The sequence below is a fragment of the Lampetra fluviatilis genome, chromosome 3 (genome assembly GCF_964198595.1).
Source record: "Lampetra fluviatilis chromosome 3, kcLamFluv1.1, whole genome shotgun sequence".
NCBI lineage: Eukaryota > Metazoa > Chordata > Hyperoartia > Petromyzontiformes > Petromyzontidae > Lampetra > Lampetra fluviatilis.
In genome coordinates this window covers 22,659,145-22,675,555 of record NC_136277.1, presented here as the reverse complement: position 1 = coordinate 22,675,555, position 16,411 = coordinate 22,659,145, and the positions used below count along the sequence as shown (strand labels likewise).

The following is a 16,411-nucleotide window of genomic DNA, read 5'->3' as shown; positions in this document are numbered from 1 at the left end:
CCCACCTCTTAGTGGAATGCTTCAGGTTCAGCTGTAATTTCTCCAACTCAGACAAGGCAGCAATTAGCTTAGCCATCCCTTGACTGTACACGGGCATCGATTAGCCTCCCATTGTATCTGTACCGTAGCTACGTGTCCAAAGAAGATGATAAATAATGTAGGGGCCAGAGGATATCTCTGTCACAGCCAACTCCCGGCCACGCAAAATTACCCACGCTATCACCACCACCATCGCCACCACCCCCTCCACCAGTAGCAAACCAAAGACAAAGATCCCCCGTATAGCCTTAACAGGCTGTTGGAGTAAGTGCAGTTAGCAAGCACCTATGAAGGCTTGCACGGTACACGAGGGGGTGGGTGGCCAGCACCATGCCCGATCGCCATTGTCTCTGAACCCAGGATGGGTTCAGATAATCGTCACTGGTGTTGGCCATGAGCGGGAATGGAGCTTGGGTCGCCGGGTTCGTAACCGCTTACACTTCCGCTCCCTGCCACCAGCACCCCATGTGTGACTCACATGGTCGTTGTCTTCCCTGCTCCGTTGTGCCCCAGGAAGGACGTGATCTGGTCTTGGTAGAAATTCAGACTCAGCCCGTCAACAGCCGGGCGCTCCATGGTCGAGTACTTCTTCACCAGGTTCTGCACGCTCACTCCCAGCGTGAGCTCCACCGACTCCTCCTCGACAAGGACGTCCTCTGCAGACAGATGCGGAAAGGGGGAGAGGTCGGTCTCCCACTGTGTCACGCAGGGCTCCGCGACAGCATTCATTTAAATTTCGATTTAAAGCTTTCGTGACTGCAGGGATTCATCTTCTTGGTTCTTTCAGTAAAGTCACGTAGAAGAAAACATAATAAAATATTTGATTATGTTGTATTTTTATTATTTTATTATTAAAAATAAAACATAATAAAATATTTTATTATGTTTTATTTGTATTATTTTATTATTTCCCTTCTACGTGACTTTACCGAAAGAACCAAGAAGAGAATTAATTTAGTCAGCATTTGTTATTGCAGGCTTAGTCTGGTCGATTATAGCCTTGGGAATTTCAGTAAATTTTTGTATGTATGTTGAACTTCTTTCGCTCTGTACGTGAAGGGTAAGGATAACAAACTGAACACAAAAAGCTGTTCGAAATAAATTAGTTTTCAATCTAGATTGAGAAGTGCATAGCTCCGGTGGTTTCCCAAATATTGGAAAGAAGAAGGTTTCAGACGGCAGCAGAAGCGCATATGGAATTGTGCGATGCGGTAACCATCTTAGTTTAATGGCTTGCCAAAAAAACACATTCTTGGTCTCTGGATTTTATTTAGTCATTCTCTTAATATCCAGGATCTCCTTGATGCTGACTGGGTGTCTAGGACACTCAGCCTGAGAGAGAAAGGGAAAGAGAGCAAGAGAGAGATGCACCCAGCCCCAGAGCTTGAACCTCAAAACCAGGACCTCAACAGTTCTGAATATCTTTGACACAGCCATTATGAGCGTGCGACTATAGACTTTACCCCTGTTCAGATGTCCGTCGGGTTCAGCGTTTGTTCGTTTTGTTGCCTTCGTTGTGGACTTTTTCTCCTTGCTCCGGCTCATTCCACCGCTTCCTTGGCCCTTCCCTTGGGAACGCCGGGCACCCCTTTTTCCTTTCTTGGATGCCCGCTCCGCAATGTCAGCTGACCATGCCACCCGCCTGTCATAATTGACCGCTGTCCCAGAAACCTCTGCTTCACGGTTGTCCCTTTTCCCAGAATCCCTTTTGTTAGTGCCGCCTCCTCCCCCAGGATTTCCATTGTCACCACCGCCCTTTTTCCCAGAATTCCTCTCTTCTTGGCCACCCCCTTTCTGTGCCACTTTCTCACCCTTGCTGGCCTCTGGCTGCTTCGAGCCTTTTATGGTTGTCGTGGCAATGGTTGCTGACGATTTTGTTGCAGTTTGAGAAGACGAGGCGGAGAAACATGAAGGCGGAGAGAAAGACAAAGGTGAAGGGAGGAGGAAGAAAATGAGAAAAGTTTATAACTTGATGGGTGCTTTTAAAGAAGTTTTAGAAATATACACGGCAGACGATGAAGCTAAAGAAAGATACAGCCCAAAAGATTTAACATTGAACCGAGGATCTTAGTTGTGTTCCAACGATCGCTGAAGTGACAAATCACCCGTAATACTTGTCAGATCTCGGCAAGGGAAGCAAGGGTTAAAGTGCTAAAAGGCTGTCGGGCTGCGTGGTGGGCAGCAGAGAGCATCGTAGAAAAAGCCACTGTTGTGCTGTACTCTTGGTTTTTTCGGTAAAGTCACGCAGGTATAAAATAAAATAAATTAAATAATGACGTTTCGGGTGCAACACAAGCGTCCGCCATCAGTGACAACCACAGCAAGAAACAATTGCTGAAGTGGGCAAAAGGGCTGCTGTAACAAGAGGCTATGTAGGTAAGAGAAGGGGGAGGAGCCAGGGAGGAGAGATAGAGAGGGGGGTGTGGGGTAGGGGGAGTGGATTGCTGCCAAGTGGAGTGCGACTAGAAGGGATTAAAGGGTACGCAGGGACAAAATGTCAGGGGGGGTTGGGGAGGAAAGAGAGCGGGCTGGGAGTGGGGAGCTAAAGCAACAGGAGATGTGGATATGAAGGCAACATCATAAAGCATTTAAGGTTTAACCTGGTTAATAACATCCTTCCAATGATTGCTCAATTTGTATCAATCTTCTCGGTTGAAGTTATGTCTATGTTTATATATCTGGATGGCTTCATGAACAAACCTTTGATAGTAGCCCGAAGGTTTGCAGAGCACCTTGGTCTCGGAAAAAACAATATCATGAGAGCCCACAGCGTTGTAACAATGGTCAGCCACGGCGGAGGTATTGGTTCTGCCGTGTTTCAGATCTGCCTTGTGCTCACGAACACGGTCCGAGACATGTCGTTTCGTTTCCCCAATGTAACAATCACCACAGGTGCAACTTAGTTTGTAGACTCCAGGATATTGCATGTCAGGAATGACATCCTTCACAGATGGGATTAGATCACGGATTTTGTGTACTGTACTGAATCGGACCTGGATCTTGTGTTTGTTTAAGATTTTGGAAATATTTGCTGTACTTGTAATACCTCGCCGGACGTGGGGGTCACGTTCCTGGAAAATGTCATGTTGCGCAAAACCACGTTCGACAAATATTCTACCTCATGGGAAAATAGGGTTGCGTTCCTGGGTCTGAAATTATCACCCCCCTCCCTCTTTGTTTCACTAATTGTATATTACTTACCCCACTTGGTATCACTTAAAAATAATAACAGACACACAATATATTGAAATACAATAAACTAAAACCGCGTATGGCTGAAACATCGCCCCCGTGTTCCGGAAAGCGTACCTCAATAAGTAAACTGCGTGTAGCCGAAACACACGTCCGATACAACAGCGTTAGACAAAGGCACGACTGTACAGTACTTGTACGCTCCCACGCCTCTGCTCTCCACCTTCACCAAACGCACACCGACCAGCGGCGGCGTAGGGTATCGAATAACCCACACAAGCTGCAACGGCGTGGTGGGGGAGGCCCCCCTCATCCAACAGTGGATTGTACGTGTACACGTGTAGAGCCCCTGCCAGGTGAGGCTCACCGGCCATGGGTTTGGAGGAGGTCGTCCCCTGTGGGGACTGAGGGCCCAGCGTGGTGACGCAGCTCGTGAACGGGAAATGCCACGGCTTGGGGACTCCGTACTGTCCTGTGGAGTAGAGAGAGAGAAAGAAAGACGGAGGGAGGGCCCGACACGGCCATTAGGAACCTACCACCTCAGAGAGATCAGGAGAGGGAGGCACTTTCACTAGACCAAACATTGATGCTATCCTCAAACAGTGACAATGAAGGCTTTACCCTGTTCCATGAAGCATAAAGCCTAACTCCAACATTGCCGTAAACACATCTTACCACTCACACCAACCTAAGCCTAACATGAAACACAACGCTCATCGTCCTTCGACTAACCCTAATATTGAACCGAACATTACACTTAAAATTAAACCAAACCCTAACATTAAGCGGAACACATAACACTAACTCTTGCCACTAATCCTACCACTCACAATGCTGGAAATCCATGCAGTTCAGCCCAGGACACACGGCCTAGCGGTGTAGCTAGTGAAGAAGAGCTGCGTGCTTTTGGGTCGGATCGCCTGTGAAGCCAAGCTGAACTGTACACCACTCAAGACTCCGCCAATGTATACGCAGCAGTAATCTACCGTTCTCCACTGCCTCCTAAGGGCACTGCAAAGGGAGAACACCACGAGTAAACCGGCACGCCGGGCAACCTCCAGATCCGCTCCCGACGCACCTGGGAAGACGGCCTCGATGTACCAGGTGAGGAGGCCGTAGAGGACCGCGTCGCACAGCATCATCAGCAGGGATGTGAGCAGGGTGTACGACTCTCCGGCCGCCGGGTTCGATGCCAGGTTGTGCCACTGGATTCCGATTCCTTGCTCCTCCAGGCGGGAGATGCTTTCACATCCAAAGCCAAAGGCTACGGTCGAAAGTAAACTCTGCAACAACAACAAAGAGAACACTCAGTTATAATATGAGTGATGTAGGTGCGGATCGTGAGTGATGTACGTGCGGGTCGTGGGGGTACGTGGGGGTTATTTGACAAGGCTTCAGCATGTTAGCTCGTAGTGGTTGGTGAAGGTAGGCCTCATAGATACACAGTACAACAATGGATTTTGCTGCATGGCCTTTTACTGCCCACAATGTGGCCCTGCAGCAGCCTAAAACAGCCTGTCTTGTGCGTGGAGGTCACCCGACTAAGCACTGCGATCCAGCGCTTACGAGGCAGAAACGTTGGTATTGAGAGCAGTTCGGGTGACGTGGCCATAGGTGGTCACGGGCGCTTGAAAGACTAACGAACGAACATAAATCTTCCCGAGTTAACGGCCAGAGATTAAATTCTGTCCAGGTTGCGCCACCTTAAAATATATCTGCACCAGGCAGGCATATCTCCGATTAGCACGGTTGGGTACATACGGCGCAAAAGAAGTTCAACAAAACGTACGTACATACATACACCACATCCAGTACACCTCTCGTGATGGCTGCGGCTACTATTCCCGTACCGTCTACTCCAACTCAGTCCCCGGTGATGAGCAAACCAACCAATCGACGAACGGACGGACAGATGCACGCAGGGTTTCGTGGAACTTACGACGCCCATCTTGATGGGGAAGGTCAAGTAGTCCTGCCACATGAAGCACAGGATGTGCGGGAGGTAGAGCAGGAAATAGGCGAGGCCTCCGCACGCCGCTGCGAGGTTGGCTCTGGAGAAGAAGACGCTGAGCAGGAAGCACTGGGACACGGTCGCCACGGCGAACGCCGTCAGGAACAGGAAGAGCACCAAAGGGTCGCTGTACTGCAGCACTTTCCCATACTGCGGGAGTCGGAGGTCGCGTGGGATAGGGGCGAGAGGGGGGCGGCAGTGTTTGGTTAGGCTTACTTCTGAATACTCCTACGTGTACGAGGTAATCACAGACTCACTTGCTGTACAGCACGTCGCCCTGGCTGTCTGGCAGCCTGGCAGGTTGTGGAGTTTCACAGCGTGTTATAAATCTCGGTGATATCCACCAACCCTGCCTCCTCAGCACTGGATCGCGTGCATTCACCACCATAGCCAGATGTGGAAAGAGTTTCTGCCAATAACTGGCAGAAATACAGACAAATCTTTGACAATTTATGCAGATTTGGCCATTTTGTCCACATACAAAAATACAGCCAAGGTATAATTCCTATGTTTCGCACATCATGAAATCGGCCACATTGTTTAATGCTCATTTAAAATGTGTTGGAATCATATAAATTTTGCTTGCTGTTTGCGATCTGAAGTAAACGATGAGGTTCTTCGGTGAGCTCGAACACACGCTCATTTGCCACTGAGTTCGTTAGCAGCTGCATTGTTAATTAAACCGGGTTCACAAGCCTAATGAGTTGATGGTCTCATTGATTGAATGTTAATAAAAATTGGTTTGATCGCAGTGGTTTGATCTTTGTGATCAGGTCTAATGAACAAAGACATGAGCACCGTCTGTAGTGATTATTACTGAGAGAGAAAGGGCAGCAGAGAAATTGAGTCAATAGCCACACAAGTGAAATATAATTGGGAGAAAAAAGCCCAACAAACGTATGACAATAATTGTTAACAAATATTAGCGATGAGATGCAATACGAACGGAGTAACCGTGATAATTGGCTGTCTCAATAACGACAATTACTTTGTGGTATGTTTTATAAAAAAGAAATCGCTACGCGTGGACCATAGGCATGCAACGACACGTAAATTAAAATAGTTTTAACAGTCATGGTACGATGTTTTACAACTATTTACAATTCACGAAAATGACACGCAAACGTAAAAACGAAATGGGGGGGGGACAAAAGAGGTAGAGAAAATTTTATTCTTGGAATGAATAGTGATGCCCATTTGTGACAATTTCTCAAAACCGCTGGGGGGTGGGGATGGGGAGGAGGGGGGTGGTGAGATTCGATACAAGCCCGATGGACCGGGGCCGCAGAGACAGGAGAAGTGAGAGAGCGCAGCGCCATTACCATGAGCAGCAGAGTGAGCAGCACATTGCTGAGGCTCGCAGAGACAAGGCAATCGATAAACCAGGCAAGCCAGAGGGTTCGAGCGTCCAGTCCCATCGAACGCATGGTCTCCCGGAGTCGGAGCTCCTTCTCCAGGACCACGTTTTTGACGGCCATTGAGACGGCGAAGACCCAAGAGAGGACCATGAAGAGAGCGAAGCAGCGGCTCAGGGCCAGAGAGAACCTAGCGAGGTAGGCACGGAGACAAGCGGGTGGGAGGAAAAGTTCGACGACGGTCGGTCATCAGGCGAAGCCGATTTTGGAAAGTGATGCAAATGGTGTGGAACACCACACCTCCAACGGGTGCGGTTGGCTACGTACGGCGAGAAAGAAGTTCAACGTCCAATGTACATGCCACAAACCGCGGTGAACCCTCGTCTAATCCGATAGAGAACCCTATTACGGAGCGCTTGTCTCATCTGGCACAGAAGCTCCATTCTATCTGATGCAGGAACCTTGCCTGGTGTTATTACAGAATTTTAACCAACTCTCCACTCAGCCATCTCCGCTCAATGACAAATGACCCAGCAGATTCCAACACTCCTTTGTATTGTTCACTAAATGAAGCTCCACAGCCATTTTTGCCGCCCATTTGTGACGCCGTTAATTTCCAACCGTTGTGAAACTGATGGTGGACACCGCCCTGGACTTGACCGTCCAATCGTGCAGGCCCGATTAAGAAACAAATATTTTGGCGGACATCTCTGCCCTCAGCCGGCGACGTCACCACTGCCGCCGACCTTGATGATCACGGCGAGGAAGGCGCAGGAGACGACCATTGTGAGTACGCTGTCGGTGAACCACGCGGCCCACAGCGTGCCGCGGCCTAGGCCCGAGGCCCGCAGCACCTCCTTGAGGCGGCACTCCTTTTCCCAGACGATGCTCTTGATGATGAGGCACACGGGCAGGATGAACGCGAGCGTCATGAACATGGGCAGGATATTACCGATGTACGTGGTGAAGCTGGCGGGGGGTCAGGGCGCAAGGGTTCAGGGGTAGGGGCAGAGTTGAGGGGGTAGGGGCGGGGAAAGGCTTAGGGTTAGTGCAAGGGCTAGGAATACTGTTAATGATAGGATTAGGGTTAGACTTTGAGTTCGGGTTAGTGGAAGGGTTAAGGCAAGGGGTAGTGTTAGTGGTTAGGGATAGGGTTAGCGTTAGTGGAAGGGTTTGAGTTGGGGGTTAGTGTTAGGTTGATTGTTAGTGTGAGGGTTAGGGCTATGGTTCGACGTTCGGGCTAGCATTAAATATTAGGACTAGCGCTTGATTTTAGAGCTTCGCACTACCAACGGAAATTGCGGCCACTGCACTACCGGTGACAACTGGGAGGGGGGTGTAAGGGAACGCGGGCGGCCTTACGGGTCATCGACGAAGCAGGGGTACGGCATCTGCTGCAGGTAGAGGCCCATGGTGGCCGCGCCCGTCTGCGCTTGCACGATCCCGCGCTCTACCATGTCCTGCAGGTACGCAAAGCCACCCCAGATGTAGCTCATGTCCTCAGCTGCATCTGCGCGAGGGCCCGGGTCCCAGTAGCTGGTATCCCGTCGCGGCCGCCGAGAACCCGGAGAACGGGTTGTGGGATTGCAGAGCAAAGGAACGGTGGGGGGGAGATGGCGGAGATCGAGTTATGGTAAATTAATTTGATCCCTTGACCCTTTCCCGTTTCGATCACAAACGTGTACATCATCAAAACACAAACGAAATAAAAACTAAAATAAAATAACTTTATCGGTACCGAGGCTCCCACAAGGCCATGTGGGAGGGTGTGTGGCACAGTTTGGCACCAGCTATGGTAGAGTGCGGTTGCGTCGCTACAGTTCTCTGTGGTGAGTACAGTGTCTTCAAAAAGCAACGGCCTCTCTAAATAAAATGTACGCTGAGTCGTTTGCGCGTTCCGATATTCAGAGGTGAACGGAACCCACCCTGCAACTTACAGACGTCAGATGGGACAATTCTTTATTATCATAATCAGCTATGATCTACCTACTGCTGGATGAAGGCCTCCCCCCCAAGATGATTGTGACTATTATTTATTTACATTGACAATGACGACGTTGTTGCTTCTGCTTGTGCCATTCTTGTTCCTGCAACTACAACTGCTTCTGCAACTCCTAGAAATGACGCTGCCACTACTGCTGCCTCAGCTGCTGCTGGTGATGCTGCTGCTACCGGTCTCGGCTCTTGCTTGTCCTCTCGGTGCGGTCGATGTCGGTGCGGATCTTGTAGCGCAGGTGCTGCGGCAGGGCGGAGGGAGAGAAGAGGTCCAGGAAGACGACGCCGGCCCAGAGCTTCCGCTCCTCCAGCAGCTCCAGTGCCCGGCGCTCCAGCCCGGGCTCATCCTGCACCCCCTCCAGCTTGTCCAGCTCCATGCACTGCCACACGTTTGGTGAGCGCAGAATTAGCGAGCGCCTACTGAGTGAGGCCCGTGTTTTTAAGGGTTCGTGTGTGTGTGTATGGTACGTGTGCGAGTTGTGCTGCTGCTACCTATGCCGCTACCCTTACCTCTACCCATGCCTTTACCTGTACCTTTACCCCTGCCTCTAACCCTGCCTCCACCCGAGCCTCTACCTGTGCCACTATACGTGCCACTATCCTTGCCTCTATCCATGCTGCTACATGCTACCCTTGCCTCTACTTGTACCTCTATCCATGCCTCTACCTGTCCCATTATCCATACCTCTACCTGTTCCTCTATCCTTGCCGCTACTCATGCAGCTATCCATGCGCTGTCCCGGCTGTACCTCAAGGAAACGGGTGAGCGAGCGAATGGCGAGGTCCACCACCATGAACACCTCCCTCCACCCCGGCGCCGTTCCATTGCCTCGCTCCCTCGAAGGACCCTCAGAGAGGAAGTCGGCAATGGTTCTGGCATCCAGCCCGGTGTCCGAGAGTTGGGAGTCGACGAAGGTGGCCACCGCCGCGTTCCCCAAGGTCTCCTGCCGCCGGGACAAAGGGCGTGGGTTCAACGTAGCCATGTTGCAAGACAAGCGTTTCGAGCTCCGGGGCAGTGCATCTCTCTCTTGCTTATTGGGTTCAAGATGCCTACGTCACTAGGCCAGTACTGCCGAGATCCTGGATTAAAACCTTGGATATAGGTGTCTTTCACGATGCTCGTCTCCCTCTCTTGGGAGGTTCATAATGGTCCATTCAAGTTCATGAAGGCGGTTTAGTGACACCAATCCAGCACTACCGAGATCGTGGGTTCAAGTCCAGGGTCGGGGTGTCTCTCAATACATGTGCCTCTGCCTCTCTCAGGAGGTTTATGATGTCTATGTCTGAGACAATACGCAGACACCGTTGAGATTCTGGGTTCCAGGATCAACATCTAGGTCTGGGTGTCTCTGTATGTGTCTCAGGACATTCATAATGGCCATTTTGGAGATGATAATTAAGCATGCCCATGGTAGGACAGTATTTAGGGGTAGGGTAAATGATCCTTATGGCGGTACCCCGGGGTACCAAATAATACAAAATGGCCGAGGCAATTAAATATTTTATTTCTGGGACACAATTTTTCCAGGGGTTTACTTAACTCCGCGACTGGGGTACCAATCAATCCGAAATCAGTGCTACTCCGCGATGTCGAAACGCAGCGAGGACGATTGCGCTGAAACCCTGAACGCTCTTATGCACCATAGTGCATCGTGTACAGCTCGTCGAGATGAGTCGATTGCCGCATCGCCGACCATCAACAGACTAAAAATGACTGCATCACAGACATTTTGCGAGAGCCCGGAGTACTATGGTACCCCGGGGTACCGCAATAAGGTTCAAGTGATGCAGGTGAACATGACAGGGAGAGGGGGGTGGGGGAGGTGGGCCTTACCCTGAGTAGCCTCAGGGCCAAGCTGCTGTTGAGGAAGTCCCAGATCTGGGGCGCGACCTCCTCCCACGCAAGACCGAACTTGTAGATCATCTCCAGCTCTGCGAATGTGCGGTTTGCCTGCAGCAGCAGCAGCAGCAGCAGCGCCAGTTGGGGAGTAATAGCGGCAGCAGAAGCAACAACAGCTTCGTCAACAAATATATACTTGCTACTTTCAACATCACCAGCACTATCAACATGATTATTGTTGTTCTCATTTTATCAACCCCATCACCTCTATGAGACCGACACCACCAACACAGACACCACCACCATCATCACCAACAAAACACCACCATCTCCATTATCACCGCCAACATCTCCACCACCTCCATCAATACCACCTCAGACACTGCTGTCTCCACCATCACACCACCATTATTCCTACATCATCACCACCACCACCTACATCACCTCCACCAATACCAACAATACAATGACAAACACAGTGAACACCACCCCCTCCACCACAACCACAACGATGAACACAACCTACACCATCCCCTCCACCACTACCACAACGATGAACAACAACCTACACCATCCCTCCACCACTACCACAACGATGAACAACAATGACACCATCCCCTCCACCACTACCACAACGATGAACACAACCTACACCACCCCCTCCACCACGACCGCAACGATGAACACAACCTACACCACCCCCTCCACCACGACCGCAACGATGAACAACAACCTACACCATCCCCTCCACCACTACCACAACGATGAACAACAATGACACCATCCCCTCCACCACTACCACAACGATGAACACAACCTACACCACCCCCTCCACCACGACCACAAAGATAAACAACAACCTACACCACACTCTCCACCACTACCACAATGATAAACACAGTCAACACCATCACCTCCACCACTACCACAATGATTAACACAACTGACACCATCACCTCCACCACCGCCAGCAGCAACAACAACGACGGCGGCTGTGGTGGCATCGGTGACAGTGCGGTTACCTCGTGCATGATACTGCGGGTGGCTGGCGTGTCCGGCGCGTACAGGATCTTGCCCTGGAGCAGTGGCTGGAGCATGGTCCAGGCGAAGCGCGACGCACTGTTCGTCTGCAGGCCTTGCAGCAGGGCATTACAGAACGGGGCTGCAGGGCCGAGACGCACGTACACAAAGGTCGTTGGGGCGCGAGGTCATGCTGGTCACAGATGGCCAAGAGGTGGTGTTTGGAGGTCACCAATACAACCAGAATCACTAACAATGCTATCACCATCACCTCAACCACCGTCATGATCACCACCACCACCACAAACAGCTCTTTCATCACTTTCGCCACTGCTATCAATCACCAACACCACCACCGCCACCACCATCACCACTATCAGCATTGTCACCACCACACCCAATACCATCATTATCATAACCATCACCAACTACATAATTATTAGTACCACCATCATCAGCACCACCTCCACCATTATAATTACCAACTCCAACATCACCACGAACATTACCACAACCAAAGCTATCATCAACCCTAACCACCATCATCATCTTCACCATCACCACCACCACCATCTCACTTGTTGAGTTGTCATACTGATGTTGGCGTCTGCCTCCCTGCCGCTCCTCATCGTTGCCACCACCACCGTCGTCATTATCATCGATGCCCAGGAAGGTCTTGTAGTCGTTGTCCTCATACCAGTTGAACGAGAGGATCTTGCGCCCACCCGCCTCGGGGTGTCCGCACAGGAGACCCGAAAGCGATGACAGCACCGGCCCAACCTGCTCCTCACGCAGGCCGTCGCTCGTGTTCTCAGCCAGGCCCAGGCCATTCAAGAAGGAAGCCTCCCTCATCAGCGACGTGAAACTTTGCAGCGATGTGAACTGTGGTGGGGGGGGGGAAGGGAAGTCTCGCTCACAAGAAGACGCGACTCACAATAACCAAACAGCTGAGGTGACCAGGTCGCTGGGGGGACTGAACATTTGAGTCAAACGCCTCTCAGCTGGCATCCACAGACATGTTGGGTTCAAGCCCTAGTTCTATGTATCTTTCTTCATGGTGGTGAGATGTTAGCTACCTTGCCTGGTATACAGGAGGTCATGGGTTCGATCCCAACCCTGACGCCTGTTGTATATTTGGAGTTTGCATGTTCTCCCCATGGTCCCGTGGATTTTTCTCCACGTCCCCCATTTTTTCCCTCCACATTTAGAAACATGCTTTTAGAGAATTTGGCTGCTATACATTCCCACGTGATAAGCCATTTCGTTGAGCTATCATTTGTGGCCAGGTCACTTCTGAAAAGAGAGATATAGCTCAGTGGGCCTTAGCTGGTAAAATTAAAATAGTTTAGTCTTAGTTTGCGTGTTCATGTGTTGGACGTTAACATTCGTGCATTCGCATAGGTTTTCAAGTTTTCACACTGGGCGACGCCAGATATTCTTACGACAGCGCCGGAACCGCCATGGGAATATGGACTTCCCACCGCAGACTCAAGGCCGCTTAATGGAGATGAGCACCGCCTGGTGCTCGCATGAGCAGCGAGACGCCGGGACTCGTCGCCTTACCTGTCGAAAGAGGTCGGCTAAACTCGTCGTCACCTCCCTCCAGCCGTCCGCTGACAGACGAGGAGAGACATCGTCCAGCACAAAGGACATCTGTGGACGGAGAACGTTCGCCATCGTCACCACTGCATTATGATGATGTTGGTGGTGGTCACCGTGGTGGTGAAGTGGGTACCTAGACCCTAATACTGACTCTTAATCGTTACACGTACCCTAACTCCAGCCCTAACACGATTATGAATACTGATTTACTGATTCTAACACGACCCCTGTCAATAACCATCATCTTAACATCTCTAGTCATAACCCATGACCCCCAGCAATACTTCAAAAGCAGTAACATATACTTAACATTAAATGTACTGTACTGATGAACAATAGACCTACAACTACCCCTACCTCTAACACTATCCCTGCCCGTATTTCTAACACAACCACTACACATATTACTACCCCTATGGTAATATACTACCATAATCACTACCCCTATGGTAACATACTACCATAACCTTACCGCCATCACGAGCTCTGCCGCTAAAACCTACTCCTAGTACAATCCCATAACCTTATCCATGGCGCTAAATGCACCTCTACTTCAACGTCCACCCATAACCCCTAACTCTGGCACTCCTCTTTATATAACTCATAACCATAAGCAAAACACAAATTACCCAAATGGGATTACACAGGGCAGCATCGCCTCCTGCAGTGAAACTACTGCAGGCTGCCTGTAAAAATGCAGCCTCTGTCATTCCTTTGCGCTCTTGAAAATGGTTTGATGAGCAAATCTACTAAATTATTGTAATTATTCTGAACCCCCACCTCTGAAACTCTTAACTCCAACCCAGGGGTCGGCAAAATGTGGCTCCGGCACTTTAACGATTACTTCGTGACGTTATTCACATTGCATTGCGACTCTTGAAATATCGAGGGTTTTTTTTTACCGAATTCGAAAAAAATTACCTCATTCTTATTTCGGTTGCCTACCCCTGCCCCAACCCATAACCCTACCCCAACCACACCCGCCCCCTCTACCCCCCAAACCCTCTGCCGCATGGCTCCCACCTCCCGCAGGAGTCTGTAGAAATCCACATTGGCGTAGAGGACATCCTCCAGCTGTTGGAGCCGAGGCTGGGGCAGGAAGCAGAGGGCGGAGCGCACGGTGGAGCGCGCTCTCGCCGAGCGGAACACGAGGAAGTGGCGCAGCAGCTGATCGTCGCACGCAATCTCCTTCAGAGACAGCGACGGAATCCCCTCCACAAACTACAGGGGAGTGGGTAGGACCATGGTCAGGTGGTGGGAGGGTGGGGGGAGAGATGAGAAGAGAGGAGGGAGGAGGATTATGGGATAACCGCAATGAGGTGATGGACATTCCTTGATCATTAGTACGAGTAAATGTAAACAGGTATAGGTGCAGCCCTGCAATTGCTTGCTTACGACACTGCTGGCAGAAGGGCCTTTGCGGAGCTCTACAGAACACCTCAAAAGGGTATTTGGCCTACTCTGCTAAGCTGGCCACTAATTAGACGAGATGGGCGTATGCAAACTTTACCCGGCCACACGCAATCAACTAACTGTGGTGCACCCATATTCACTGTTGGGTCGACAGAAGTGAGGGTATTTAAGAATCCTGTCCCAGTATTTCAAGTCCCACACCACGAGATTGAACCAATGACCTCTGGATAGCAAATCCAGTCTACTAATCATTATATCATGGTAGCGTCTCAGTAAAAGTAGAATTTTTTTTATTTTACTGGAAGATGTAAACATTCGTGTTCTGATAACACGAAACATGGTCTTGTTTATAAGGGTGTCCTGGGATAATTCAAATCATGCATGTAAAAAAGGTGCATCGAAAACACAAATCTCAATAACAAAATATAAGCTAATGTAAAATTGTATATTACATCGATAAAAAATAGGAATCAGAATTAAATATTAAATCATACTGACTTTGTCAACTACAATAATACAGATATAAAATGTAAAAGCAATTGCAGTTTTGGAGTATTGCCATCAAACAATGGTGGCAGCTGCAATGGATTCTGGGTAGTTTCTACTGACGGACACAGCACGTGATTCTCACCTGCTCCAGGCGGACTCGCATCTCCAGAATCTCGGTGGATACTTGTCTCGGCAAGCCCATGTCTCTCTGCATAAACAACGTGAGGTTCTCATGTTCCCTTAGGAAATCCCTCACCCGCACCCCTCTCCCTACAAGCAACAACAACAACATCAACAACTCCGTCAGCATTATCAACAACATCATCACAAGAAAACAGCAAGTGTTCACCACTGAGTGACAGTGGCGTTATCATGGTACCTAGTGCCAGGCTAGGTGGGCTTTGTGGCGCAGGTGGGGCTCACTTGAAGGTCATGTACAAGGGGACAGGTCCCAGGGAGCATGGGTGAGAGGTGAACCAACACCTTGCAGTGATGATGACTGAGGGAATGTGGGAAGAAAAGTATTCTCAGGAGCTCACAGTGAGAAGCTCAGTTGAGTGTGGGTGGACAGGTGAGAATTCACTCATTTTATGAAGTCAGTGAGATGGATTTGGATGTCATGGGGTGATTGGCGAATGCACCACCAGGTCTCCCAGTCTGTGCCGATCGCTTTGGCCACCCAAATAGATCCCTTGCCCCCGAGTCTGTTGCTTGCGTTTGCCATCACAGGTCGATATCCAAACCACTCAACCACTCAATTGCCTTGCCAACCAATTCACTTAACTTTCCATTTCACCTTGTAATCAGGTGCCATCCAAGGGTTTGGCCCTAGATGTTTCTGTCTTTGTTTTATTGCTGCCGTGCTCACGCACCACGGATCTAACTGGTAAAATAAACCAAACAACTGGCTAAACAGGATCATCCGTGTAAACATGAAATCAACTTTAACTTGGCAATGATAATGTATTATTAATCTAGCTGCCCATATAAGGCCAGTCCCTGACAATGTGGCCGGCTGTTTGTTGGGCATCGACCACAGTCACATGCATGCAAACCAAAACGGTGCCAAATCGAAGTGCCCAAACAACTGCAGCCACACACCAGTCTGTTGAGTCTGGCTTGCTGGGGTCCAGGTACAAGCGTAACTGATTTGCAGTCGAGATTCAAGGAGATTGCGGTCCTCACCTGCCACGACGTCGGGCCGGTAGCGCAGAGTCTCCGCCAGGTGGCTCAGACCCCGCACGTCCTCCAGGGCCTCGTCAAATCGCTCCATCTGCGTCTCGTTGGAGAGCAGGTGCTGGATGTCACCTATCAAGCGAGACACGCTGGGGCGACACAAGGAAACGTGGAAAGGTGTTCGTGGTATTCCATTCCCTGCTCGCAAACAGCTCGGTGCAACTGGGCCGACGCCGCTGGGTTAAGGCTCTACGTTTTTTTTTTTTGCTCGTGATTACA

At 50.1% G+C, this 16,411-nt stretch overlaps 1 protein-coding gene across 1 annotated transcript in view; it reads right to left on the bottom strand.

Moving 5' to 3' along the window:
- LOC144950090 (phospholipid-transporting ATPase ABCA1-like) overlaps positions 1-16,411 on the bottom strand; it is a 55,003-nt gene that overhangs the window by 31,676 nt on the left and 6,916 nt on the right. Inside the window, exons 3-18 of the mRNA XM_078880119.1 lie at positions 16,142-16,264; positions 15,099-15,226; positions 14,057-14,275; positions 13,016-13,105; positions 12,031-12,334; positions 11,455-11,594; positions 10,427-10,543; positions 9,342-9,536; positions 8,770-8,972; positions 7,960-8,133; positions 6,565-6,787; positions 5,171-5,392; positions 4,310-4,514; positions 3,599-3,703; positions 1,549-1,904; positions 518-735 (exon numbers count right to left, since the gene is read on the bottom strand). Of these exons, the coding sequence (XP_078736245.1) occupies positions 518-735; positions 1,549-1,904; positions 3,599-3,703; positions 4,310-4,514; positions 5,171-5,392; positions 6,565-6,787; positions 7,960-8,133; positions 8,770-8,972; positions 9,342-9,536; positions 10,427-10,543; positions 11,455-11,594; positions 12,031-12,334; positions 13,016-13,105; positions 14,057-14,275; positions 15,099-15,226; positions 16,142-16,264 (3,022 nt within the window). The remainder of the gene's footprint in view (positions 1-517; positions 736-1,548; positions 1,905-3,598; positions 3,704-4,309; positions 4,515-5,170; positions 5,393-6,564; positions 6,788-7,959; positions 8,134-8,769; positions 8,973-9,341; positions 9,537-10,426; positions 10,544-11,454; positions 11,595-12,030; positions 12,335-13,015; positions 13,106-14,056; positions 14,276-15,098; positions 15,227-16,141; positions 16,265-16,411) is intronic.